This window comes from Cololabis saira, chromosome 16 (genome assembly GCF_033807715.1).
Source record: "Cololabis saira isolate AMF1-May2022 chromosome 16, fColSai1.1, whole genome shotgun sequence".
Lineage (NCBI taxonomy): Eukaryota > Metazoa > Chordata > Actinopteri > Beloniformes > Belonidae > Cololabis > Cololabis saira.
Window position 1 is genome coordinate 24,911,951 of NC_084602.1, and position 27,253 is coordinate 24,939,203.

Genomic DNA, 27,253 nt, shown 5'->3' on the forward strand with positions numbered 1-27,253 from the left:
CTCAGAACTGCAAGACGCCGATATTGCGTTACATTGAGCAAAATGGCGGCTGTCATTCAGAATCCACTAAAAGCGTAAGTAATTTAGACATTTAGCAAAATTGTAAATAATTACTTTGCTGCAAACTCATACGTCGAAACCGGCCGTCCGTGCATGTCATTTCCAGCCGGGTGCATATGGGAATCGCAGCTGTCCAAATTCATTTTGTGCACTTCTTCCATGGTCAAAGTAGCTTCGTATAGTTCTTTCTTTTTTTTAAAATTCCAACTAGATCTCAACGTTTGCTCTTAAACGGTGGTGCTAGGCTGCTGACACGGAGGGGGTCCTCCTCGACACGGCTTTTGCTGGGAACATAGCGGGGTGTCTTCTCTGCTGGGCTGTGTATATTTATGAGAAAACTGTCGACAACGTGCCTGTCTGTCTGTGTGTGTGTGTCGCTGCAGCGAATGATTAAAAGCCGATTTTCTTGCTGCTCGGGCTGGAACATCAACTGACATTCCGAGAGTCGCGTTTACTTGCTGGGGGAATATGTCAACTTTGGCTCCTCGGAGTGCAGACGTGGTCAGGTCCCGGTAAAGCAAGAAAGACAGAAAGAAAGAAAAGAAAAAGAAAGGGAGGAGGCATTTTGTATTTGCATGCTTGCGGCCGAATTCCACTAAAGTGACAGCAATTTGCTGAAAATAGGCTGTTACAATGTGCTCAGATGGCTCGTCCAGCAGATTTTCAAGTATATGCTCCATCTTGTTTTGTCTCTTTGTTCTTCTGTATTGTTTCATTGTATTACTGTAAGTTAGGCACACTTTACTCCTCAGCCACTTTCCCTTTCTTTTTTTTTTTCTGTGTGTGTATGTGTGTGTGTCAACATTGAAATTGCACAGCCATTTCTGCACATCTCTACAGGCTCATTGAGTTCATCTGTACGTGACAGTGGAGCTGTATTGATGTGGTCTTTGGTGCTGGAGCTGGAGCTCCTTTTGCTGTGCCTTTAAGTGTAGGAGTGCTGGAGATTAGCTTGGTCCAGGATCCTGGGCCCATCTGTCACAGAGATGCTCCAGCAGAGAGGAAGTGTTGGGTACAAGCAGGAGAACCATCTGCTCCTCCACAGAGGTATCCTACCACCTCGGTACGGCTGGCGCACACAAGGTGTGGATCCAGGGATGGATTATTATGAGATGGCAGGCCCCCCTGGGCACAGATGTGTAAAAGCCCCTCCCCATCATGGGTCCTAATGAGCTGCAGGACACTTGGACTGACAAAAGCTGCAAAACAAACACACTCATTGCCATTTGTGTCACTTTGGGGTTGAATTTTTTTATTTTTTTATTTATTTTTTAGTCTGCTGGGTTTGAAACTGCCTCTAAATGGCAATGGACATGTTTGCAGCCAATCAGAGAAACGAGGGATGAAACGACCAGAGTAGTATTGACCAAAGGCAATCAAAATGGCGTGCAGGGGAGTAGGAACGCCTGTGAATGACTCAGGTTTGCAGTAAGCAAGAGTCATTCTCGTGCTATGGTGTTTTTTTTAAACAGTTCTGCAGCCATCTTAGTTGAGTTGAACAGTGACTCCTGGAGGCATTGCTTAAAACCCTGTTGTAACTGGTCCAGTACGATCTGTACCACTGGGAATGCCTGCGAATGGACGGGGCACCAGACCCATGATCATGGAAGAGCATTTCTGCAAGGTGATTGTTTGTGGGTGACCAGGGCCCAGTTGTTTGTGTCTAATCTAGCTCTTTTTGTTTATTATCAAGGTCACTTTGAATTACCTCCCGCTCATTTTGCACCTCTTTTTAGCCATTTATCCATTTTTTTAATTTTTTTTACATCCCTTTGTTATTGTTATGCGTCAAACTGAGGTCATAGAGATACATCAGACCATATTTGCTTAAAGTGCAGATACATATTGGAAGTATTCACAGTCTTACATTATTCAAGCTAGAAGGAAAAATGTTGTTTTCATGTGAGTTTTGGCATATTGGCTGTTATTTCAGAGCTCTACTTCATTTGGATGTCCTCTGCGCCTAAATCTGAAAGTTTTTACTCTGTTTTTGCGATGAACCATGAGCTGTCTCACACTTCCAGGCCCGGGGCCTGTGCCTGGTAGACTCATTTAGCAATCCATCCTTAAATGGACCTCACAACAGCTTGTACATCATCTCCACTGGTACAGTTGTTATAGTTTATGAAATGATTTAACATTTTGTTTTGCAGTGGCCAAGTTTAAAGTATCAAGAGGCAGCTTTATTTTAAGGTTTCATTAATGTCTAACAGAGGTTCTCAGCAAGATAACTCCCCCACCTACACTGTTACTTGATGGTGTTTGAGGAAACACTGGTAAATTAAAATAAATGCGTTTTGTTTTTGTTTTGTTTCTCATCCTGTTCCATAGTTCAGTTTTACTCAGCAGGGAATTGCCCAGCACAATCATACCTTCCATGTAGCTACTTCAGCAAGCATCTGTGTTGTCATGAGAGCAGAAATATTACTGGAAAGTATGTTATGTTCCTATACTTGCTGGACCGTTTCTCTCTTTTGTCTCCAAAAGCTTGGACTGTCAAATTTCTGTTTCATCACACAGACGTTTTGGTTTTCTGATGTGGAACGTCTCCTTGCTATAAGATGTGCTTAATGAAGTGTTTCAATCTGCTATAATTAGCCTCTGTCTCGGGTTTCTGACTTCATTTCACACGTTTGTCAGATTATAATTAGTCACACTTGACACTAATTGGATGTAGCTCCTGTGGACTAGTTTGACCTTTTTTTTTTTTTTAGTATTAAGAAGAGTCACTTCAGGGAAATGAAACACTGGTTTGACTTTGTTGCAGAAATCCAGCAGATGCAGCTGCAGAGTGCTTCCCTGCTGCACACGTCTGCGTGAGGTCTGTCCCTCGTCTGAGCATGGGGCGACTATAATCTCTCAAATCTGCTGATTAAAATAGAATATTTAATTAATGAAGCTGCTCATTAAAATTTGAGCCACAGCTGGACACATCTTTCATCCACACATCAGCCGGATGCTTCTCCATTTGTCAGCTTCCCTGTGAGCGGTGTTGGGTAGACTTTTGAGTGAGTCGGCCTGCTGTGCATTTGCACTGCGACGTGGAGGTGTGTTGTCTGGTTTTCCTCCTGCCCTCACCCAGACTGTGCTGTTCCGATTGGTGTAATCAGAGGCTGTTGTCTGGATGCAGTTGTTCATACAGGCTCTCCCCCACCCTTGTTATGTGGCAGCTTCAGCTTCCTGTGAAGCAGCACTGCACCTGCAAATTTAAGAAACCCTCTAAAACGCAGCAGATAGAAGCAGACCTTGTTTTTATATTCAATCATTAATTTAGTAAGTTGGTTCTTTTGAAGGAATTTCAAAGTAGACACTGAGGTTTTGTGATGGACCTTCCTGTGAGCTGTTCTTCTTGTTTCCCGATATGCAAAATGTGTGTTGACACGTGCTTTCATTACAGACACAGCCATGTGACGTGGTTAACTGTTGACAGGGACACGCTGATAGTGGAGGCCCCACCGGCCACAAGATTTGTTTCTGTTCCCCCCCCCTCACTGCCATTCTGTGCACACTCACCTTCTCTGCTTAGCAAGAAGACGGCGAGGATGTGCTGCACACACCTCCCAGTTCCTGATATGAAACGCAGGTTCCCAGTGTTTCAAGATCACTTTGAGACACCGTCAGCCAACTAGACACAGAAATGATCCTGCTGGCTCCATCAAAACAAAAGTTTTGAAGGAGCTGGGTTTTATCAAAAATAATTGAATGCTGTAAGAATGCTGGAAAACTGAAAGTCCAGGCAGTCAGGTGAGCAACACTGTTGTTAACAAGCCGAACGTTTATCAATATTGTCTAAAACCACAAGGCCCTGGCCCTGTCAAGTAGTTGTGAGATCAATTGTTAAGTCTTGATATGATTAAAGGTGCAGTTGGTAAGTTTTTATTTTTGGAATATTTGCTGAAATGACCATTATTTTCTGATAATATTTTATAAACTAGACAATTTAAGAAACCAATCAGCTCATTTGGCGTCACTTGCAGCTCACAATGCATTTAACAAGTTTCTACCGCTCCGGTTACAGCTTCTCCAATCACAGACAGGGGGCGTGTTTAGGCATGGGACGATATGAAAATTTCATATCACGATATTAGTGGACAAAAATATCACGATTACGATATTATCACGATATTAGCGCGTCGCTTATAAAATTCTTAAAATGCAAGGAAAAACACTAACCGTGGATCCACTGGTTCCTTCAGAACATTTATTCTCAAATCATTCTCAACACAGTGACACTTGAGGTAGAGAACAAATAGTGTACTGTAAATGTTATGCATTACAAAGTGTAAACTATAGTACCGGTACCGGTACTTATTTGAACTTTCTTTTTTTGTAAGAAAATACTTCCCTGAGAGTCGAAAGAAATAAGTGACAAATAGAAATAAAGTGACAAAGTAGAGCCAAATGCACACTTGCATTTGTATTACTCTCTGAAACTTTAACAGTGGCTGGCTGCCTGCTACTTAGTACAGCTCTCTGGAAAAATAATAAAATAAAGGCACTGCTCTGTAGTATACAAAACAAAAGCTGCATGGCCAACACAAAGATTGAGTGAAAATAAAGTGCCACAGTAGTCAAATGCACACGGATTGTACTACTCTCTGAAAAAATATTAAATAAATAATAATAATAAATAATATTAATAAAATACATGAAAAAATAACACTGGCTTCTACCTGGCTGGTAGCCTTGTGTGACCAAAAAAAAAAAAAAATAATAATAATTTTGGCGATAATTACAGTACCCCACGATAACGTTATCGCGGCCGTTTTTTATCGCGATATACGATAATATCGTATATCGCCCCATGCCTAGGCGTGTTTGCCAAATGTCAATCACGGAGTCATGCACACGCTCCCTTTCACCTCCACCTCTGTGCTTCATGTAAACATTCATGCATCAGGCTTGAGAAAAACTAGATGTAAAGCAGTTGTAAGATGTTTATTGAAACGGTGAACAAACACACCGCAGGCAAAGTAGCCAACTTCTTCTTTGGCAGTTACTGCTTACATTTGTAAGCAGAAGAAGATCGTAGCAGAGAAGCAACCATAAAAGAAAAACTGACGATGCTGGAACAAAAAGGTTTGGTGAACATTGGAGTGGAGTTTCAGCGGTGGAGGGAGCTCCGGGACTTGAAGCATTTTCAGTTGGATGTGGACTTAGCAGGTATTTCACCTTAGTTTTGCTTGTCTCTTATTTTGGCATTAATGAGCAGACTTAAGTGTTTACCGTACGGTGTACAGTAAGTGTATGGTGCGATCCAAGCTAAGGTTAATTTTATTATACTGTGAACCTCAGTTGGTTAGCATTTATTTATTCAGTCATTATTTGACTGTTATTTGTATGTGTTGGTGTGGTTTACTTTCCTTAAGTAATGTGGTTGCAATTGCAAAACAAACAAACACTGTCTTTGTGCAGTTACCAGGCATCAGGCAAGCTGATGTCCACGCCGTGTAACACACTCACTACATCTGAGTAAATATTAAAAGTTAGGTTGTGTAGCGATGTATCCAGATACATTTTAGTCCTAGAAAATGTATTTCCCTCAATTTGTTCCATTATTGATTTATTCTGGCATCTGCCCTGATGCCTTAGGTTTCCATAGTAACTACACTACAGCTCAGATGCACGTGCTCTAGCGAAGACACTCCCTGACACAAGGGGGTGGGGCGAGGGAGACATTTCTGGAGTCCAACGGAGAGCTTGGGAGGTGCATAAACATTGTATGAGTTCAAATCTTTTAGCCAGTTACTGGATTTTTGAGAAGTTCCTGACTCCAGCTTTAATGATGGAACAGAGGAATATTTATCTCCCATACAATGCCCTTTTCGTTTTTATTTTTATGCATGCTGTAAATTTTAGCTTACGATATGTTAATGTCAACTAAATAATTAATTGGCACACCTTAAAGACTTTGTATCTTTTGTACCGTGACTGCACAAGAAAACTGTGTTGGTTAGAAAACGTACGTTAGTTCTGCAGTCGTACCACAGAATGAGACTGTAAGTACTGTCCATTAGGTCCGGAGCCGAGCACTGAAAACCTTCACCAGCTCCACCCGGGCCTCCTCTTTTTACTGCCTTTACTGTTTCATTTTTCACGATACAGTTCTCTTGCAAGCTGTACTGCCCCCTGCACTTCACAAAGAGCATCACAACACTAAAGAAACCCGTCAGTGTTAACAATTCTGTGTATGAATTTTCCTCATCGAATGCGTCAACTAATCATTGCAGCCTTACTTTTTGAATTGTTTGTGTGCCTCTGATTCGAAAGCTTTGGCAAATTGTCAAATAAAAAGTGACCACCTATAGTTTTTCTAAAGCACTTTTCTTTAACCTGGTTGGAAGAAAATCACGAGTGAAGGATGGTTGCAAGACAACGACAACCACGTGTAGCTTTCCTTTCCATACAGGGTTATCCACTGGTTTACATTCTAAAACAAAATAACACAGAAACTATTGAAGCTCCTTCCCTTTGCATTTTAGGGTGTACTCACACTAGGCGATCCATACTGTTCTCAAGTATGGCTGAGCCCTGAAATCTGGTTCATTTTGAGGAAGAGGCGGGGCTTGGGCATGATATGGTTGCACATGTCTGCAACAAATGGGTTTCATATAATGCAACCTGTATTTTCTCATAACAGTTTTTTAACAGCATAGAGCAGTGGTTCCCAACCTTTCCAACTCAGGGCCCACTTTTATGTCTCAAAAATGTTCGCGGCCCCCCCCCCAAACTTTTTAATTCTCCCTGTTGCTAGCCAGCTATCCATCTTTATACTCCAGTTTCAGGTATCAGCATCAAACGTAAATAAGTCAAGTGCAATGCAGTCCCGCTGCAAAGTGGTCCGACCGATAACAACAAAAATTCCTATTGCTCATTTGCTTGCCACATGTCTAATACTTGAAGAAAAACAAAACAAAATAATGAAAATAATATTTAAACATTTTTAATATCATTTTAAACATAACTGAGTTTTAACATTTAAAACATTATTCTGTATATTTTTATATAATTATACCCCCCCCCCACAAAAATCATACTTTTTTGGAAATGATTTGGCGGCCCACTTGCAATACCTTCGCAGACCACCAGGGGGCCGCGGCCCACAGGTTGGGAATCACTGGCATAGAGGACGCAATTGGACTCGAGCCCATCTAGACTGGAGTAATGTAAGCATGTTCCAGTGGCGGTGAAGGGTCAGCCGTGTCTGGTCACGCCAGAACATGTTTAGTGTGAGCGGACGTGTACGTAGTTTAACCTTTTCTTATCACGGTTGCCACTTAGATAGTTCCTGTACACATAATTTGTTTGAGAACTAATAGAGGGGAGACGTTTATACTTCGAGACTTATATCTAGTTTAGTTACGAGCTTGGATACCCAATGATGCGATAGTGACTTTTGGTGAATTGCACACTTGGTATTTTATTAGAGAAGCTGGTGCTGGCCGTCTGTGGTATTGCACACAAAGACTTCAATTTTTAACATCTCAGTGCTGCTGTTTCTCCTGTTTTATGTCGAATCTATGAGTTGAAACAGGAAACTTCGTCTTGTAAACTGGTGGATGTTTTTAACCACTTAGTCTGGAATAGTTTTATTTTTTTAATTGAGTTTTATTTGCTCATCTGACTGCAGTTGCTCGATCAGACTTCTTTTCCACAATGTTGCTTCATTCTAACATATTAGCAGTTAAAATTGATACCTGCATGGTATTAAACCGTAATGAAATATCCTTCAAATGCCGTGTGTATTTGTAAATTTCATCAAAGTTGCAAGACAGAAACGCAAACCTCAAAAAGTGCAAAGTTAGAGCTGGCTGTGCTCTTTTTCACCCCCCGTTTCATTGGACGTGCAGATTTTATCACTTATTACAGGTGTCAAAAAGATCTCTCACCTTAGATGGTGCACCTGCTGTTCACAGCACCAGGTCTCCCCACGAGAAGACTCTCAGCCTTCTATTTATCATTTAATTCCTCATTCAATCCTCTCTAACCTCTTGTACAATTCACAGGAGATTCATTGGCACCCTCTCCAGCTCCACCTGTCTCGACAAGAGGTTCTTGGCACAGATGTGACCTTGGAGAGCAGTTATGGCTGGTCTGATTTTAGTAAACTGATATGTCGCACTACGTCTCATTACAGCTGTGTGGTGATGTCTAGGAATGGGTGCGAAACCCGCAGTTTGATGGGGATTTACTTTTGGGACCGGTCCACTCAGTCACATATGGTACAAATTTGATGAACACGGTTCATACATTTTACTACACAGCTGCGTGTTGTTGTTTTTTTCCCCCTTTTTTTTTTTCTTTTTTATGAGCCAAATATTTATCTTAAGTTAATGATCCAGCTACTGGTGAATATCAAAGCCTTTAACTCGGGTGTTGAATCTCGTGGCAAATCTGTTTCGAGTCAATCCCTGTGTGATTTCTCGTTTAAAAATTCCTGCATCTTGAAGCCTGCGGAAACGCCGGCATGTGTGAGACACGGCTGGTGTTTTTGTCTTTTGTGTTCCCTTTTAGAAACACTGTACGAGGCAGAGTAGCAGTGATAGGATTATTAAGGATAACAAGTTTGCTGTCTGGATATGATTAGCACACAGGGAAAGAAACAATCCCACATCCATTAGTCATGACCTGCTTGTTAGCTGCTTTCAACCCCCTGCCTTGCTTTTTATTTTTTTCTCCTTCATGTCTCTTCCTCACATCTTCTTTTTTTCTCTCTCTCTTCTCTCAACCCTCCCTGCTCTCGCTCAGTACCTGTGATTGTTTGCTTTCCTCAGTCACACTGACTTGAAGTTTCTCTTTCTCAGAAGCCCCACACACTGTGGCTTTGTCTCAGAGCTGCGGGCTTTGTGTGGGACAACTTTTCCAACACTGATGTCCATCTTCCCGACACTGTCTCAGTGAGGTGTGGAAAGGTACGACGGAGTATTAGGGCCAAACTAAGACAAAAAAAATTTGGAAATTACGAGAATAAAGTCATAATATAATGAGAATAAAGTCGTAAAATTACGAGAATAATGTCGTAATGTTGTGAGAATAAAGTCGTAATATTACGAGAATAAAGTCGTAATATTACGAGAATAAAGTCGTAATATTACGAGAATAAAGTCGTAAAATTACGAGAATAAAGTCGTAAAATTACGAGAATAAAGTCGTAAAATTACGAGAATAAAGTCGTAACATTACGAAAATAAAGTCGTAACGTTGCGAGAATAAAGTCGTAATATTATGAGAATAAAGTCGTAATATTATGAGAATAAAGTCGTAATATTATGAGAATAAAGTCGTAACATTATGAGAATAAAGTCGTAATATTACGAGAATAAAGTCGTAAAATTCCGAGAATAAAGTTGTGACATTACGAGAATAAAGTCGTAATGAATAAAGTGGTAATTTATGAGAATAAAGTCATAATATTATGAAAATAAAGTGGTAATTTATGAGAACTCTAACAGGAAGAGCAGTCTTCTCCCTGTGTTAAAATGAAGAATATTGAGCATCTTGTGAAGTTATATTTATATATTACAACTTTATTCTCGTAATATTACGACTTTATTCTCGTAATATTATGACTTTATTCTCATAATTTTACGACTTTATTCTCATTACATTATGACTTTATTCTCGTAATATTATGACTTTATTCTCATAATTTTACGACTTTATTCTCATTACATTATGACTTTATTCTCGTAATTTCCTTTTTTTGTTTTTTGTTTTGGCCCTAATACTCCGTCGTAGAAAGGAGAGGGGTGCAACCTGAAAAATCTGCCTCCTTTTGTGCATTGTTTAACAGTCGAGGTTTAATTCAGAGCCCACGGCTCATTACTTCAACTTAAAAATGGCCGTCTTTCTAACGTTATAATTGACAGCATGTGGAGGAACTTTATTGTTTGGACAGAGGGATGTGCATACCAGAAGACCCACTGACTATTATTTGCCTTGTTGGTCCCTGTAACATATCAGCAAACTGCTAAAGACACTTAAAAAGAAAAGTACCTCGTCAGGATTAAAGAGTTTGCAGCCCTTTCTGTCCCCTTATATTTTGTAAAGCCAAGTCGAAGCTGCCCTTGTGCTAGGAACTCTGCTGAGATTAATTAAGTATGCTAATTACTATACGAGGCGTGTGGCAGAGATCAAGGGCTCGAACGTGAAATATCAACCCCCATTTCCCTCTGAATATTAACAGCGAAAACCCCGAGGCACTGCCAAAGTCTCAGCGGCGCTAAGAAAAGTGGAACTGAAGTGTGAGAGTCTCAGCCGCTCGCCGGCCGGAGGAGCCACTTGGTATCAAACCCCGGATTCTGTGTCTCCGTCATAATCTAATACAGTCAGCAGCAGCATACCTCACGGCCTATCTAGAGTTAGATCAAACAAAGAGCACACAGAGGTAATAATATGTCTAACTGCAGTAGCCAGAGCAGCAGACTCCAGGAATGGCTGGAAATGTGTTGCCTTTTTTTTTTTTTTCTTCTTCTTCTTCTTTTTTTTTTTCTTCCTTTCCACAAATTCTCCCCAGTGGCAAACTGGAAATAGGAGACGGAGGCTCAGCTGTCGGTTTGATGGTTAGACTGAATGAGTTGATGCGAAATTTGAACGGACATTAACAACATTTACTCAAATTGAAGAGGGTTCCTGAGGGATGTGTATTTATTTGCAGAAAGTGTAAAAAGTAAAACCTATAATACATCTGAAGAATTTTCTTTTTTCTTTTTTCTCAGGCAGCAACTAGTAAATCTTTTTCATAGCCTTTCACTGATCTCTCTCTCTTTTTTTTTCTTTTCCATCATCTGATGGCTGCTGTAGCGAACCGATTTCATGATCTCCAGCAAAACAATAAGCTTCAACGAATGACTTTCTTCACTTTATTGGTTCCCACCCTTCCATACGGCTTAAATTAAAACCGTGGCCCCAACAAAGCTGCTGTGTTTGCCTTAACTATATGAGCTGTTGCTAAAGTACACACAATTACAGCTGCAGGATTCTGGGAATTTTCAGAGTTGGAAAGTTTATCAAGTCACAGGGAAAGATGAACAAATAGCTGCTACAGCAAACTATAGTTTGTTTTTCAGAAATTAGAGAAATTTCCTTCAAAAGTCTTGAAACTCAGAGTAATGATGGGAAAAAAAGGGAAAAATGATTTGTCCTAGATGTCCAACTGGGTTTGGTCGTGGAAAATGTTGGATTTCACTGTGTAGTTCCACTTCTGAACCCACTGTCCTGTTTCCCAATGTGGATATGGATCTCTGAGACTGTGCAGACAGTCGACGGACATCGTAATCCCCCAGTGTCTTCAAATCTCAAAATATATGCCTTTATATTTTATATATTTTTGCACTTTAATTCCTAGATTTCTTCATTCAATACATATTCTTTTTATTCAATAATAATTTATATCCAAAAATGAACGCGCACAAAAAATAGGATTGGTGTCAGATCAGTCTTCAGTATCGCACAATACCCAAAGCTCCCATATAGCAGAGAAAAACAGAGTGGTATTAGATAATTTCCTCTTACTTTACCAGTTTTCTACTCTCAAACAAATGTGTTTAATTTAGTTAGATTTGAAATACTGACTGAAGAGCACCAATCTGTTTGAGTCTGTTTTTACTCTGTTCAGCCACACAGTTAATCATTTTAGCCATTACAGAATATTTAATTTGTGTAGCTCGGTCTATATCTGATTTCTAGACCTATGTGGGAAAAAATCGATTTTCCGATTCTAAATCGATTCTCATATTAATTCCTAAAAATCGATTCGTATTTCTAAAGATCACTTTTTTTTTTTCATCATTACAACTTTTGGTATTTTTTTGTCCAAAAAAGGAATGTTTTGTTGGACACGAGAATAACTAGTGCAATGTTTTCAGTTATAATTGCATAAATTGTCTATATTTCTTTGCTTTATATTCTGTCTTGGGGTTACATTTGCATAAAATGCTAAAAACGAAATTCTCAAAAATCGGGAAAAATAAAAACTATTTCATACGGCCTCTGTTTGCTGCCCTGGATCTGTTTGAAAGCAGTTATATCAGCATTCTGGAAGGTGATTTTCCTTACAGCATCATTAGCTGCCAATACTTGCTGTTGAATCTCAATATAATACTAGTATTAATATGTCGCATAACTACACAGTCATATAATTCATGCAACAGCTGAAAAAACAGTTTTAATAACATTAACCCAAATCAATATTGGAATCGGATCGAATCAAAGCGTGATAATCTAGTTTGAATCTTAAGAATTGGAATCGAATCGTGACATTTATGGCATTTGAATCGATCCCCAGCCCTACTGATTTCCCATTTTCAAATCTTATCCTCCAGAACGATGCCCTGAACATCATTTGATTCCAGATCATTTTCTCAAACTCCTCAGTTTTGTTTCCCTTGAATCATTTCTGGAAATTTACCAAGAATTTTCCATCACTTTACATCCCTACATACAATCTTGGGCCGAGGAAAAAAATGAATTTTTCTTTTAAAGAAAAAGAATTGAATAAAGTAAATATAGACTTTCTCATTTACTTTTAAGCAAAATAGTAAAACATAACCACTTTTAAAGGACTATTTCACCAGTTGTTTCAATGCAAAGCTAACTGAACTTCACATTATAATATAGCTGTTGTGGATTTGTGTTCTTTTGTCAGTTATCCACTTTTCTTACGTTCGACATCCATCAGTATAGGTTGAAATCAATTCTGTTGATAAGGAAGCAATCGCTGGAAAAAAAAATATTATTCACATTAATCTATGTATAAAGTGTAGATATTGATGTAACAGTGTTGCAGGGAAAGATGTAGATAAAATTCAGGTATATTTAAGCAATTAAGCAGCTCAAATAATAAAACACAGCAGAAGAGTTTTCACATTTTTCAAGTTATTTTGAAATACGTATGGAAATGCCACCTATGCTTTGCCTTGGTTCATTTATTTATTTTTTTAATCTAAGGAGTTATAGTTCACAAACCTCTTAATTCAGAGGGTAAGATAAGTGTCTATTGGAAAAGGGCTGCTCTGTAGACTGTAATTCTGACCTGTGCTGCAAACACTCGTTCCTGCAGGTTGGGTGACCAGTTCTATAAGGACGCCATTGAGCAGTGCCGCAGCTACAATGCCCGTCTGTGTGCCGAGCGCAGCGTCCGCTTGCCATTCCTGGATTCTCAAACCGGCGTCGCCCAAAACAACTGCTACATCTGGATGGAGCGCCACCACCGCAGTCCCGGTGGGCCCACGCAAACACCTGCACAGAAATGATCTACTCTCGGATCAATAACCTCTTCATCACTGAAGCATATTTTTGATATTTGGCTCTTTTGGGGTTTTTATTTTTATTTATCCTTTATTTATCCAGGAAAGTCCCATTGAGATACAATATCTCTTCTGCCAGGGAGTCCTGGTCAAGATGGCAGCAGAAAAATAAATTCAGTTTCATATAAAAGAAAATGCATACAAGGACAAGTAACTTTACAAAAAAAATAAAAACATACAGGGATCAGAAAGCTAAAAATAATTCATGACAAAGAATGACACTTGATTAAAAACAATGACATTGTTCTGTGAAAAATGATTTTAACATATGTTTAAACATGTGAAAAGAAGGTAAATATTTCAAGTTGAGTATGTGTTGTAGCTCATTCCAAGCTTGCGGTTCATAAAAGGAAAAGGCCGATTTACCAACTCTGTTTGAGTGCTTGGGACCATGAGGAGAAGTGTTATAGCTACTAGAGTAATATTTTAATAAATTGGATATGTACAGAGGTAATTTACCCAGTAATGCTTTTGCAATAAATATTAACATATGTGATTTTCTCCTTAGACTCAGTGAAGTCCATTCAACCATTTGATACAAATTACAATGATGTGTACGTGCACTTGAACCAGTTACAAACCGCAAGGCAGCATGATAGACTACACGGTGAAAAGGCTACTTGGTACTACAAATATGAGCCCTGTGACCAAAGACAGTTAGTGAAGTTTAGTGCCGTCAATGACACAGACTTGTTAATATGGAGGGTTTTTTGTGTAATATTCAGTCTGATTTTGCTGAAGAGTTCAAATCTCAACCTCTGAGAGTCTGTTTCTAACTAGATCCAACAGTATAAGTAGACTTATTATATCAGACTTGTCTTTTTTGTTTTTGAGCAGAAAAAAAAAATGGCTGAGAGATTAAGAGCTTTAAACTGTAAAGAGTACAATCTATGAATAATTATTTCATTTACCCATTAATCTGTGGATCACTTTAATTTAGTCTGTAGGTGTGAGGTAATGCACAAGGGGAAAAAAAGAAAATGGAGTGCCACGGTTCGGGTTTTCTGCAGTTCGGCTTTATCCCCAGATCCCACTGGAAGCGTCTTAGAAATGGAACAACTGCGAGTCCTGTCTGCTCGGCCGGATTTGTGAGATTACAAGTTTACCCAAAAGTTTCAAGATCACTTAAGAAATGCGCCGTAATCTGCCCGTCTAAAGACGTATTTATTACCATGTTTTATCCGGTCTGGACGAGGGACGTAAGACAAAAGGTGCTTTTTGTTTTCTAAAGTAAATATTTCCTCAGATGTAGATCAAATCTCTTCTGAAATGAGCTGAATTGTTTTCTCACTAACGTAAAGTCGATGTTTGCGTCACAGCCCATTTTAAGCTTTTTTATTTTGAAAATCAGCTTCTTGTCTGACTTAAATCCAAATCTGCGTGGAAATAATGTGGTTTAGCCGGGTTGAGCACCAAATTAGACTTGATTATTATTTATTTTTTGTCAGTTTTTCTTTTTTCATTGTAATTTTATTTTATTTATGTAGCATCTATTAGAATAAAACTTGACTCTAGGGCTTTCCGGACACGCAGAGCATTGTTTTTGCTCGCTGTCCCTACTGTTGATTAAAATGATCAGTTTTGCATCCTATTATACTATTTGACAAACATCTGTTTGAGCAAATTGAACATTATTTTTTTAATTACTGTAAACATCTTTAAAAATAGTATGATTGCAAGTAACTGCTTCATAACCAATGGTGGTCAAATGGCTAACGTTGGTGCATGACTGTTGTGATAAAGGTGTTGCAGCTGGACAGATGTACACATACCCCGCCCGCTGCTGGAGAAAGAAGAGACGGCTACACAACGCCACAGATCCTCGCCTCGGCATCTACGGCCTCCAGCTCGGTAAGACTCCTCAGCCTCTCCCGCTTCCTCCCTTTTTTTTTCTCTCTCTCCCCCTGTTTAACCATCCCTCCACCCGGATTTTACACCTCCTTCAGCTCATGCGATTACTGGCGCTGATCTGGAATGATCTCGCTAAAAGCATTGTGCTCCCGCCTCGCCACAATAAGCAGACCAAGGCTGCCTGTCATTTTTCAGAAGATGAAATGTGGCTGTGTTCGACCCAGCTGGTAAACTTGTTTTGTAGAACATGTAATTAGATTTACTACTGCTGGGAACAGCGCAACAGAGTTCAGCCGCGGCGGGCAGTATTTAATAAATGTTACGCTACGGCCTTCTCCGGCTGCTACTTGAAACAGCTCACTCAACACATTTCCTCTGTCCTCACTGACATTCTCACTTCTTTTCTGCTTCCCACCCTCCCCAGCTGGTAGGTTTTCTCTCATATCTGCATCTGCAGTCTGTCTGGACGTTGTGCTTTCCTCAGGAATGTACACAACGAGAACACGTTTCACACAGAGACAAAGCTGGGAGTATTTTTCACCAACGTTTCCCAAAGTATAATTTTTGCGAGGCATGCTGAAAGCAGAAATCTTTGGGATTGGGAAGGAGAGCCTGGGAAGAGAAAGATGTAGTGATAGCATTTGAACCAACCCTTTGTTTCCCAAACACATCCCATTGTAGCCTATTGTTTTCCACCGAGCTCGCACTGGGTAAGGCTCCCCCGCCACGCTGCAGGCCCTTCCCTTCTCCAACAACGCTGAATTGTATTCGCCGTCTGCGAGTATCCAGCGGAGGGGAACCGTACCCTAATTTAACCTGGCGTCTCTCCTGTGCAGCCGGCCAGAGGTGGCCGCCGAAGGCCAGCAGCCCGGGTCTGTCTCTGTCTAACTGATGGTGTGCTGGAGAGACTGGGGCTGCATGCAGAATCAGCTCCGTGCTGCAGGCTGCTGCCTGCTCTATTTTTAGCGCCCCTAGCTCCCATGGGTTGGGGTGGGGGGGGTTTGTCTCGTCGCGGAGAGTTGAAAGTCAACGTGTGCAGACAATAGTGAGGGGCTGCCGCCACGTGGTGTGGGAAGCATGTTGTATCTGTCTACCTTTTGTGTCTGCTTGCTCTTACTTGTGCAGCCCTGGGCCGTCTGTAGCGCTCCATGTTCAATATTCTGCAGAAGTGTCCCTAGTGGGTGGAGTTGTGAGATAAAGGGGATGATGGAAAGCTGGAGTCTGGAGAACTTTGATGTTGGTCCTTTCTTGAAACATCCACAAAGCAGCTGGATGATGATAAAGCTCTCTAAAGGGGAAGAAGCTGTGTAAATCTCCAATTTACACATCCATTTAAGCAGCACCTTTTAGTTTGTAGCGGGTAGGAATGGGCGATATTTTACCGTTCACGATAAACCGACCAAAAAATTCCTCACGATAAGAATTTGTCATCTCGTGGTAAAAACGATAAATTCCCTTTGATAAAGTTTTTGTGTAAAAATGATTTATGGTTCTGCGGGAAGGAAGGAAGGAAGGAAGGAAGGAAGGAAGGAAGGAAGGAAGGAAGGAAGGAAGGAAGGAAGGAAGGAAGGAAGGAAGGAAGGAAGGAAGGAAGGAAGGAAGGAAGGAAGGAAGGAAGGAAGGAAGGAAGGAAGGAAGGAAGGAAGGAAGGAAGGAAGGAAGGAAGGAAGGAAGGAAGGAAGGAAGGAAGGAAGGAAGGAAGGAAGGAAGGAAGGAAGGAAGGAAGGAAGGAAGGAAGGAAGGAAGGAAGGAAGGAAGGAAGGAAGGAAGGAAGGAAGGAAGGAAGGAAGGAAGGAAGGAAGGAAGGAAGGAAGGAAGGAAGGAAGGAAGGAAGGAAGGAAGGAAGGAAGGAAGGAAGGAAGGAAGGAAGGAAGGAAGGAAGGAAGGAAGGAAGGAAGGAAGGAAGGAAGGAAGGAAGGAAGGAAGGAAGGAAGGAAGGAAGGAAGGAAGGAAGGAAGGAAGGAAGGAAGGAAGGAAGGAAGGAAGGAGAGAGCAGGAGGAAAGAAGGAAGGAAGGAAGGAAGGAAGGAAGGAAGGAAGGAAGGAAGGAAGGAAGGAAGGAAGGAAGGAAGGAAGGAAGGAAGGAAGGAAGGAAGGAAGGAGAGAGCAGGAGGAAAGAAGGAAGGAAGGAAGGAAGGAAGGAAGGAAGGAGAGAGCAGGAGGAAAGAAGGAAGGAAGGAAGGAAGGAAGGAAGGAAGGAGAGAGCAGGAGGAAAGAAGGAAGGAAGGAAGGAAGGAAGGAAGGAAGGAGAGAGCAGGAGGAAAGAAGGAAGGAAGGAGAGAGCAGGAGGAAAGAAGGAAGGAAGGAAGGAAGGAAGGAAGGAAGGAAGGAGAGAGCAGGAGGAAAGAAGGAAGGAAGGAAGGAAGGAAGGAAGGAAGGAGAGAGCAGGAGGAAAGAAGGAAGGAAGGAAGGAAGGAAGGAGAGAGCAGGAGGAAAGAAGGAAGGAAGGAAGGAAGGAAGGAGAGAGCAGGAGGAAAGAAGGAAGGAAGGAAGGAAGGAAGGAGAGAGCAGGAGGAAAGAAGGAAGGAAGGAAGGAAGGAAGGAGAGAGCAGGAGGAAAGAAGGAAGGAAGGAAGGAAGGAAGGAGAGAGCAGGAGGAAAGAAGGAAGGAAGGAAGGAAGGAAGGAGAGAGCAGGAGGAAAGAAGGAAGGAAGGAAGGAAGGAAGGAGAGAGCAGGAGGAAAGAAGGAAGGAAGGAAGGAAGGAAGGAGAGAGCAGGAGGAAAGAAGGAAGGAAGGAAGGAAGGAGAGAGCAGGAGGAAGGAAGGAAGGAAGGAAGGAAGGAAGGAGAGAGCAGGAGGAAGGAAGGAAGGAAGGAAGGAAGGAGAGAGCAGGAGGAAAGAAGGAAGGAAGGAAGGAAGGAAGGAAGGAAGGAAGGAAGGAAGGAAGGAAATGAGCCTGAAAGAAGGAAAGAAGGAAAGAAGGAAAGAAGGAAAGAAAGAAAGAAAGAAAGAAAGAAAGAAAGAAAGAAAGAAAGAAAGAAAGAAAGAAAGAAAGAAAGAAAGAAAGAAAGAAAGAAAGAAAGAAAGAAAGAAAGAAAGAAAGAAAATTCCCGTTGATACGTTTTTATGTAACAAACATGGCGGATCTGAGAGCGAGATAGATTTATAGTTGAAAAGGTGGAGTTGAATTGGTATTTTTAAATCGTTATCGGGATAAATGCCGGAAATTATCGTGATACATTTTTTAGTCCATACCGCCCATCCCTAGTAGCGGGCCTTTTATTTATCATGTGAACACTAAAACTATCAGGGTTAATGTTGTTCAGTGTCTTGTTCAAGTGTGCTTCAACATGTGAACTGCAAAAATGGGATCTGATCTCACTCCCTGCTTTTGGAAGGTGGCCTCTGTTCTTTTTAATCTTCTTTTAATCTTCCCCCTGAATAGCTGTGATGGTGCATTCCATTGCAAAAGGATAAAAATGATCATATCTGCAACCAATGTTCTAGAGTTTCCTCATGCTTTTATAGCTTGATCTTGCCAGACAGTCTCCATCCGTAGACATGTGTCGGCCTGCCACTCTGGTGCTAGAACTAGCATCAAGTCGTTGGGATGATTCATCTGTAATACCCGTGTGTTTTCATTCTTTCTTTCTTTTTTTTTTGTATTATTTCTTTGTGCAGACGGCACTCTCGTGTCCAAGGAGGCGTTGCCCACCCAGAGCACTACACTGGAGGCTCTGCTAAGAGGAGAAGGTCTACACAAGAGGAACAACTCTAAGAATGACGAGGAGAGTCTGCTGGAGATCCAGGTGGGTCCAGTCAAACACTGCCTGCAAGTGTTTGTGCGGTTACAACATTAGATTGAACATTTAAAATGCAAATTTTCCGCTTCTGGCACATAAGTGATGTCATGCCCTAACTGGTTGCCATGGCAACTTGACAAGTTTTTTTTCCAGTTAACCTGCAGAGTGCTGAGCCAGTTTTAGACAAATGTATCACCCCATTATTGACCTTTTTATATCCATTAACTTGATTCCCCAATAATGAGGTGTTTTAGAAATTCCGCACTCTACGTAACATTAACGTAAAGACTCCTGACCTTAATGCGTCACATTTACGCACATCCCAGGTCACCTCATGTATATATATATATTTTTTTCCCTACAGATTCATTACTCCGGCACTTTAAAACCAACATGTTGTAAATTTTTTCTTTTAATATTATTTGTTCTTTTGTATTGCACCAATCACTACAACAGATTCCTCGTGTGTGTTAAACTACTTGGCAATAAACTTCTTTCTGATTCTGAAATAAGAAAAAAAAACCCAGTCTCATATCATTCTACCAAACACACATGTGGAAATGGGAAAGGACAAAACAATAATCAGTTAACTTTTCATTATCCGAACAAAAATAGCTCCATTGTATCCAGAGCTGACATTGGATTATTATTATTAACTCCTGTTGCATCATTTTTTTTCCTTCCAAAAAGCCTGATTTTAATGCCATCAAATGATTAAAAGTGTCATTCCTCCTCCTGTCGTTCTGTCTCAGAGGGTTCTGGAGGCAGATGCAGCAGAGGATGCTTTCGAGGACGACGATTACGAGGTGGACACTCCCAAGAGGAGACATCGGGGCAAGGGAAGAGTAAGTGACGAGAGGATCAACTGTAGTTTTACACCGTAATAACATTTAGCTCGTGACGAATGATGAAACCTGACTAGGTCTGTCAGAGGCGGTGAGTTCACTGCTCGGTGTGTAAGTAGACCTCAGCTACAACATTCTCGGTCTCAAAACATAAATATAGTTCATACCAAGTCCGTTCAAACCAGTTTGAAATATGAGATTTGGTTTATTTTTGTTGGTGAAAATGTACTTTCCTCTGAGCTTCATGCTGAGCAGGCGACAGCCTTGCTCCCCATCTGAATTCCTCACTGATTCTCCAAACGGAGAGTTCCCACCGTCTCCCGCAGGCGACGCTGCCGACTCCTAGGTACTTGACACAGTTCCACTTTAAGTATCTTATTTTTCTTTTCCTTTGCTCCTTAGGGTCGGGGTATTGGCCGCAGGAGGACGGATCTGGATGATGATAAGCCATATGTCTGCGACAGTAAGTGGAGAAAAACTACTTTTTCATGCAGTGGATAAAGAATGTTCTTCTGCATTTTTTTTTTCATATATCAAATAAATATTCTAGCTTTCTCCTTTTATTTCCTTCATAATTTTTTTTAAAAATATTTTTAAAAGTAATGTAAAGTGCACTTAGTATGATCCATTTTAACAGCTAACAGTTCTCAGGAGATAAGACTCAGTATTTCATATCTTTCTGTTTTTATTGGTAAAGATCTAAACAGATGTCTTTAAGGGGTATCTTTAGAAGATGACTTATTTTTTTCCGGGAGTACCATAAGAACCACAACAATCAAAAAGGTGCTGCGACTCTGTTACTAGTGTAACGTTCTGATATGACAGTGCCACGTGAAACCATCTGAGCTTGTGTGATTATCACCTCAAGTATTCCTGTACGTGGAAGTCGTGTGTGGAAAATCCCCGCGAGCTGCTACTCCATTTGGATCCAGCTGTCACAGCGCGGCGTCAATAACACACACCTTTTTTCTCTCTGTCATTTTTCCTTATTTCAGGCAGATACAAGCAAAAGCAAAACTCAAAGTCTTCAACCTCAGGTACCTCCATGCTTTTTGTCTTGAAGAAATTTGTTTTAGATTTGTAGCTTTGTGTAATCTCACTTTTCTCAAACTTGAGAATGTGGTGTGGATCTGAGCGTTTACTGTGACGTTGTCTGGGTCGGGCTTTCATTTGTCTTGACGGTTGTTAGCAGATCTTCTCGTTTTTCTTTTGCGCCCTTTTTTTGTTACACTGTCATTAAGGCATCTTTCATTCATTTTCTATGGACATCATGATATGTGGAATGCTAGATGGCTAGTCTCAGAGGAGCAAATGTTTAGTGAATATGCACCATTATATTAACATTTCTAAATGCTTTTAGTTGTGCTTTACAATTACTCTGTCCAAACAAGAATTTTCCATTTCTGATGACTGCGAGTAGTGTGGACACAGTGTAATTTAATGAAAGTTGCACATTATAAGGATGCTTTCCCACCTACAGGCTTGAGGCACTTTGCCTGGTGTGAACAGTGTAATCACACCCAGGTACAGACCAGGACTACTGGGTTAAGAACTTCAGCACATTCCTTTTTAACTCGTACTGAACCAAAACAGAACCGGATGGATGGATGGATAGATGGATAGATAGATACCATACCACATTGGACCATCAGTACCATACTTGTATATTCCACAGCCCAGAATCTACTTTCCCTGTATTCATTTAGTGTTCCCTCTGCAAACGCATCTGACTAATAAGCAGCATGGTTTGAAGTCACCAAGTGCCAATATTCCAACTTGGGGCTTAAACTTAAAGGGGACCTATTATGGCATCTAATACCTATTTTAAACAGGCCTTGAATGTTTTAAAAACAAGCTTTTGATTGTTTTTGCTAAATAAATTAGAAATTCAGTCTCTAAGCCATGTCTTTAGCATCCCCGTTTCTAAACTCCTTCTCTATGCGGGATTCTGAGTGGGTGGGGAGGCTATGATAATGAGGCTCTGTGCTGATTGGCTGCCTGACGCGAATGACGCTACGAAAAAATGGCAGAAGCTCCGGCCGGCGGAGTTAGTTGTGGGTGTGGTTTCACGCCCACATCACGACAGGAGCAGAATCTGAACGACTCGTAGAAGCCACATGACACTGGATGGATCATCCAGACACTGCAGAATTTGGTTGCTTTCCTCCTTCTCTGTGTTGGCAGGCTGAGGGGAGACCACTTTATATATGTTAAAGCAAGAAAAAACTTGTTTTTCATAATAGGTCCCCTTTAACATGGACGTAAGAGAAGTTTCAGTTCCAGGACTGACCGCTAGGGGCCGGCTCCAGATGCAAGTCCCTCATGTTGAAATATCCAACCTTGCAGCTGAAATAAACATTTGCAGCCAAGTTTGACATCGGTTTCGGTCTCCATAGCTAGATTTGATATCGGTGACAGCGATGGTGTTTTTGTTTGTTTGTTAAATAACATCTAGATATACTTAGAAGTGTGTTTTTTTTGATTGGCAGCTGTCCTAGCCAGTGGCTAGCTGTCATCATTTTTGCTACTCAGCACTGTATGGACTTCTGAGATGAGAATAAAGACATAACAGAGCACAGTCCATTCATATTTTTAAGAAAATACCCTTTTCTCGTACTAGTAATTGCCAGACTGCCGTGACTAGAGGTGGGTTGATCTGGACGGGTCCCAGGGTGAAGCTTAGCTAAGAGCAGGCAGCTTGTGCTAACTGCATCTATTAAACGCCTCCAAAACAACATTTAAAACCGGAGGGTTATTTGCAAATGTTCACCAGCAGCTCCACAGCTCCTCAGCTCCTCAGCATTAATCGCAATGGCTAACTGATGCACTACAGGGATGACTACAAGTTTAAAACTCGTTGGGTCGTTCCAAGGTGTGAGAGCATCCTGAACTGTACCTGCACTAATGGACCTGGCTTAGTTGTGTGTTGGGCTTATCGTTTGTGAGGGCTCACAAGACTTATCCTCAGCATACGTCGTCGGAAAAGCTGAAAGTGGGAAAACTGCATTTAGAAATGTTGCGTTTCCAAAGTTACATCAAGATAAAGAAATTCTTGTCTCTTGCAGGCTGCGCAAAGCGCTACAGAAACCGCACAGGACTAAGTTATCACTACACCCATTCCCATCTGGCGGAGGAGGACAGAGCCGGGGAGAGAAGCACGGTGGCCTCCCGCTCCCCCAGCGCACCACAGGCTGACAGACACAAACGTACGCCCCCTGACACCCGCAACACTTTCTAGCATCTTAATAATAATAATAATAATAATAATAATACATTTTATTTGTATAGCGCTTCTCTAGGGACTCAAAGACGCTTTACATTAGTAAAAATCATAAAATCAGTACAGTCAATGACACTAAAGACACTTTACAGTAGAATAAAATCATAAAAACAGTACACATAGGACAATTACATGACACAGGACAGTACATGAGGACACTACATGACACGGTTTATTTTAGTCCACTTTCCAAATGTGTTTGCATTGGAAAAATAAAAAATGGTCATGTTATCATTATTTGTTAATTGAATTTGTTTTGGAAAGGTTTGGTAGCGATGGAGGGATTTTGGCCTTTTCAAAGGAAAAGGGTTAAAAAGGGATTGAATGAAGCCTCATTTGTAAAAAAAAAAAAACATTTTTTTTCTTTTTCTCTTTTCCTGAGAATCAAAATCATATATTTAATAAATTTGATGCAAAATTCTGAGGATTGTATTTATGCCTGCGTTGAATAAAATCAGTCATCACTAACATCCTGACTTTTTCCTGAAATGTCTCCGTAGGCACAAAGGGTCCAGGTGGGAGCAGCATTCCCAACAGTTACTGTAATAAATGCCAGGTCTCAAACAAGAAAACTGTTAAGTCTGGGCCTCCCTACTCAGCCTGCCGATGCACAAGTGAGTTCATGAACACCCATGTCTAATATGCTCTGCGCAGTTTTTCTCTGTCTCTGCTTAAAGATGCACAGAGTGACAGTTACACATATCAATGTGCCTATGAACTTAGGACGGCCCCATCATTCAGCCTCGTAGACCTGTTGTCCATCACCTCCTCACTGACTGCTGCTCTTCTGTCCTGGTACACAGACAACCGTGGAGAGGAGAAAGAAGACGGCGTGTTTACTGGAGCCGAGGAGCTCTTCGGCACCACCTCAGAGAGCGACACTTCCACTTTTCACGGCTTTGAAGAAGATGAGCTGGAAGAGCCGGCCAGAAACGGCAACGGCATATCCAACCGTCACAGATAGAGATAATCTTCTAGATTTAAACTGACTTTAAAAAGAAAAAAAAAAGAAAATATATATATCTATATATATGTAGATATATATATAGATATATATATATATATATATGGATTAACCTCTGGCAAAAATCTGCTGCTTCTTTTCCAATGTTTTGTTTGCGGCAAGCACAAAGTGACGACTTCAGGACGGAAATGCAAGCGGTATTTTATCTACTGAACGTTGTTGAATAATTTATGAACACTTTTCTTTTTTTTTTTTTTTACATAAATATATAGTATAGTATATATGAACTTCCAAGGCAACGGACGGCTGTCGGTGTTTCCTGACAAGTGACTGTGCAAAACCGCAGATGTTTCGGACTGGATGAGTCTTTTTTCTTTTTCCCTTTTGCTGCAGCAGGAGGTGCTACATGGTTGTGAACAAAAGACACTGGAGAAATTGGAACTTTTTATTTTTTTAAAGTGTGAATGATAAGTTTGGTAGATGATTGAATATCACTTCAAACCAGACTTGCATTGAAGACTACTGGCAGTTTTTGAATCGGCAGTCAGTGTGACTTTGAAGGTCTTTCCCTCTGTTTTCAATCTGTATTGAGCGGGAAAATGAAGGAACCAATGAAAGCCACAGGCCGTAGGAGATGTTTGGAGGAAGAGGCCTATGTAGTATCTACAGATACAGGACATCATAAACGGTAGGCAAGCAACAAGGTTTTCTCTTCCCTTTGCGATCGGAGTTACATCCCCTGGTGCTCATTCTGAATTTGATGTTTTTTTGATAGGTTTCAAACTGTCGGGTCAATGACCCCTTGTTCAAATGTTTGATAACTGTGGTAAATACTTACATTCATACAGAAGTTAAAACCCCCTATTTTAAGATTGGAAAAAACAAAAATGGTCATATAGACAATATTACTGCTCCCATAGGATTTAAGAGCAAGTTAGATGTGCAGACTTGTAGAGAAGTGTATGTCTGAACACTTGTCTTGGCTGGGACCTTTAAGTGTCTGTTTATACAATACCAAGAGGGAGATGATGCACGTAATTATCTTAGAGAAGGCTAACATGTTGTTGTGCATCAGTCTAGAGGTAATTATAAAATAATTTCCACACACTTTGGAGTTCAGATTATTTACAAATGGAAAGCATCCTTGACAATTTCTCCAGGAGGGAACGTTTGAGCAATTTTACCCAAAAAGAACTGCAAAAACAGCCAGGAAGTTGCATCTCAGACTCCAACGGCCTCCCTGAGGGGGCTAAGCATTTGAAAGTCCATGAACAAGTAGAGGAGGAGAAAGTCAGGAGAAAGTCTTTATCTAAAAAGGACATTGTTATATAAAAATGACAATAAAGATGTAATCTAAGATCTGGAAGAATGGTTTACAAAACTGAGGTTCACAAAACTGCATGCCGGCAGACCGCAAGACTTCTGGAAAAATGTCCAAAAGACAAATGGTATTGAGGTGTTAAAAACCAAATGCATCAGAAGTGGCGGTGGAAGAGTTATGATTTCAGTTTTGCAACCTTGAGACTTTGGGACCCTCACAGCTGATGCAGGATAGGGAAGGTGGACCTAAACAAAACGGCAAATCTACATCAGAAATGCTTAAAAAAACAACTAAACTTCACTACTACTGACTACTTTAGGTTACTGCATCATGGGGTTTGCTTGTTATTGCCCACGTGATTTTTTTTTTTTTGATTTTTTAAATTTGTTTTATTTAATTAATGTGAAAATAATACACTACTTATCCTGTTTCTTGTCGCTGGCGTACACATTTTTTCTGTTCATGAAATAGAGTAGAAATGATTTGCAAATCAGTGCCTTCTGTTTTTATTCACCGGTTATTTTTTGTTCAGACTTCTGTTTTGAAAAGGTGTAGTGGTTAGTATAACAAAATCAATGTGTAGCATAGTTTTCCACTGAGAAATTCCCACATTATTTAGCTTTAGAAGTAACATTCTCACCTCACTTTTCATTTTTGAAAGCAAATGGTCCAATATTTTATCCATCTGTGACTTCATTTTTAAAGCCACAAAAGCTTCATACTTTTATTAAGATTTAAATGTTCATCTTATATTTGATACAAAAGCACAAACTGTTCACTTTTCATCGTTGCATCAAAATGTCACTTTATACTCCAGTGAAAATGAAAATGTAAATTTAAAAATGTAGATTTGTTGAACATCAGCCGTTTAATAATCTGGGGATCATGGTGACTTAAACACTGAGCTTGGAGCATTGACGTGTTCAGGTGTGGCCATGCACGTCTGCCAGCATGTTTGCAAATCTTTTCTTTTGTTTCGACACTCATGCGAGGCTAACCAAGGTGGGAAAGATAAGCTTTATGCTTCAAGCCCAGACCACAATGTTGACCAGGGAAAAACCTGTGGATATTTGTTATCTTGTTTGTTGATTTTTATGCTTGTGATTGACCAAAATAAATATTAACTAACTAACTAAAAAAAAAAACTAACCACTGTTTTTGTGTTGCGCAGGGCTGGAGGGCGGAGATGACTCGTGAAGACGAGGATTTAACCCTCAGAACCTGACACTTCATGTCCCTCTCCATTTAGGCCTAAAAATGACTGACAGAAACAGATAAATAGGTATTGATCGCTTCTACAGGCCATGATGCTTAATTGAAACAACTGCTCCCTTGAGAATATGTATCTTGTGAACATTAGAAATGTGAGCATCCAGTTTGGTTTCATCCTTCCTGCTCTGGCCGGAGCTCCTCTGAACACTAAAGGCCAGGCCTTTGGATTGTTTGTGCCCAACGGGCACATTTGGGGACAGGAGAGGGGGGGGCCCTGAGGCCCCGCCCCGCCCACTCCTGCTCTGTGATCGGGCGTCTGCTGGGTGATCCGATGCGACACAAAGACATCGTTATCCTCATCACTGTGCCAGCCTGCCGCTCTGCACTGGAAACCAGCCTCGACAGCCATCCAACCCGATTGGACCAGTGACCCTCCTCTGACCCGCAGCCATAGAGATGGTGCCCCGATCCACCACTATCACACGCAGACCTCTGGACTACTAAAGCTCCTCACACGGACGCAGAAATGCTCTTCTTCTGTCTGTTTTCACCCTCCGTTTCTTTGGTTTCTGATTTCAGATGGGTTGCAGTGATTCACTTTCACCGTTTTTATTCGTTTTAGTTGCATCTTTTTTCTCTGTTGAACACAATCACTATGTTTTGAGCTCTACA

The 27,253-nt window shown here is 40.8% G+C and overlaps 1 protein-coding gene across 1 annotated transcript; it reads left to right on the forward strand.

Annotated features, from left to right (window-relative positions):
- The first annotated feature begins 5 nt into the window (after positions 1–5).
- On the forward strand, positions 6–24,305 carry LOC133462792 (zinc finger protein DPF3-like). The gene is made up of 10 exons (XM_061744233.1): positions 6–74; positions 13,121–13,281; positions 15,111–15,218; positions 18,838–18,965; positions 19,712–19,804; positions 20,207–20,267; positions 20,800–20,841; positions 22,870–23,010; positions 23,585–23,698; positions 23,888–24,305. Exons 1-10 carry the CDS (start codon positions 43–45, stop codon positions 24,046–24,048), a joined length of 1,041 nt encoding a protein of 346 aa, XP_061600217.1. The 5' UTR covers positions 6–42; the 3' UTR covers positions 24,049–24,305.
- The last annotated feature ends 2,948 nt before the right edge of the window (positions 24,306–27,253 follow it).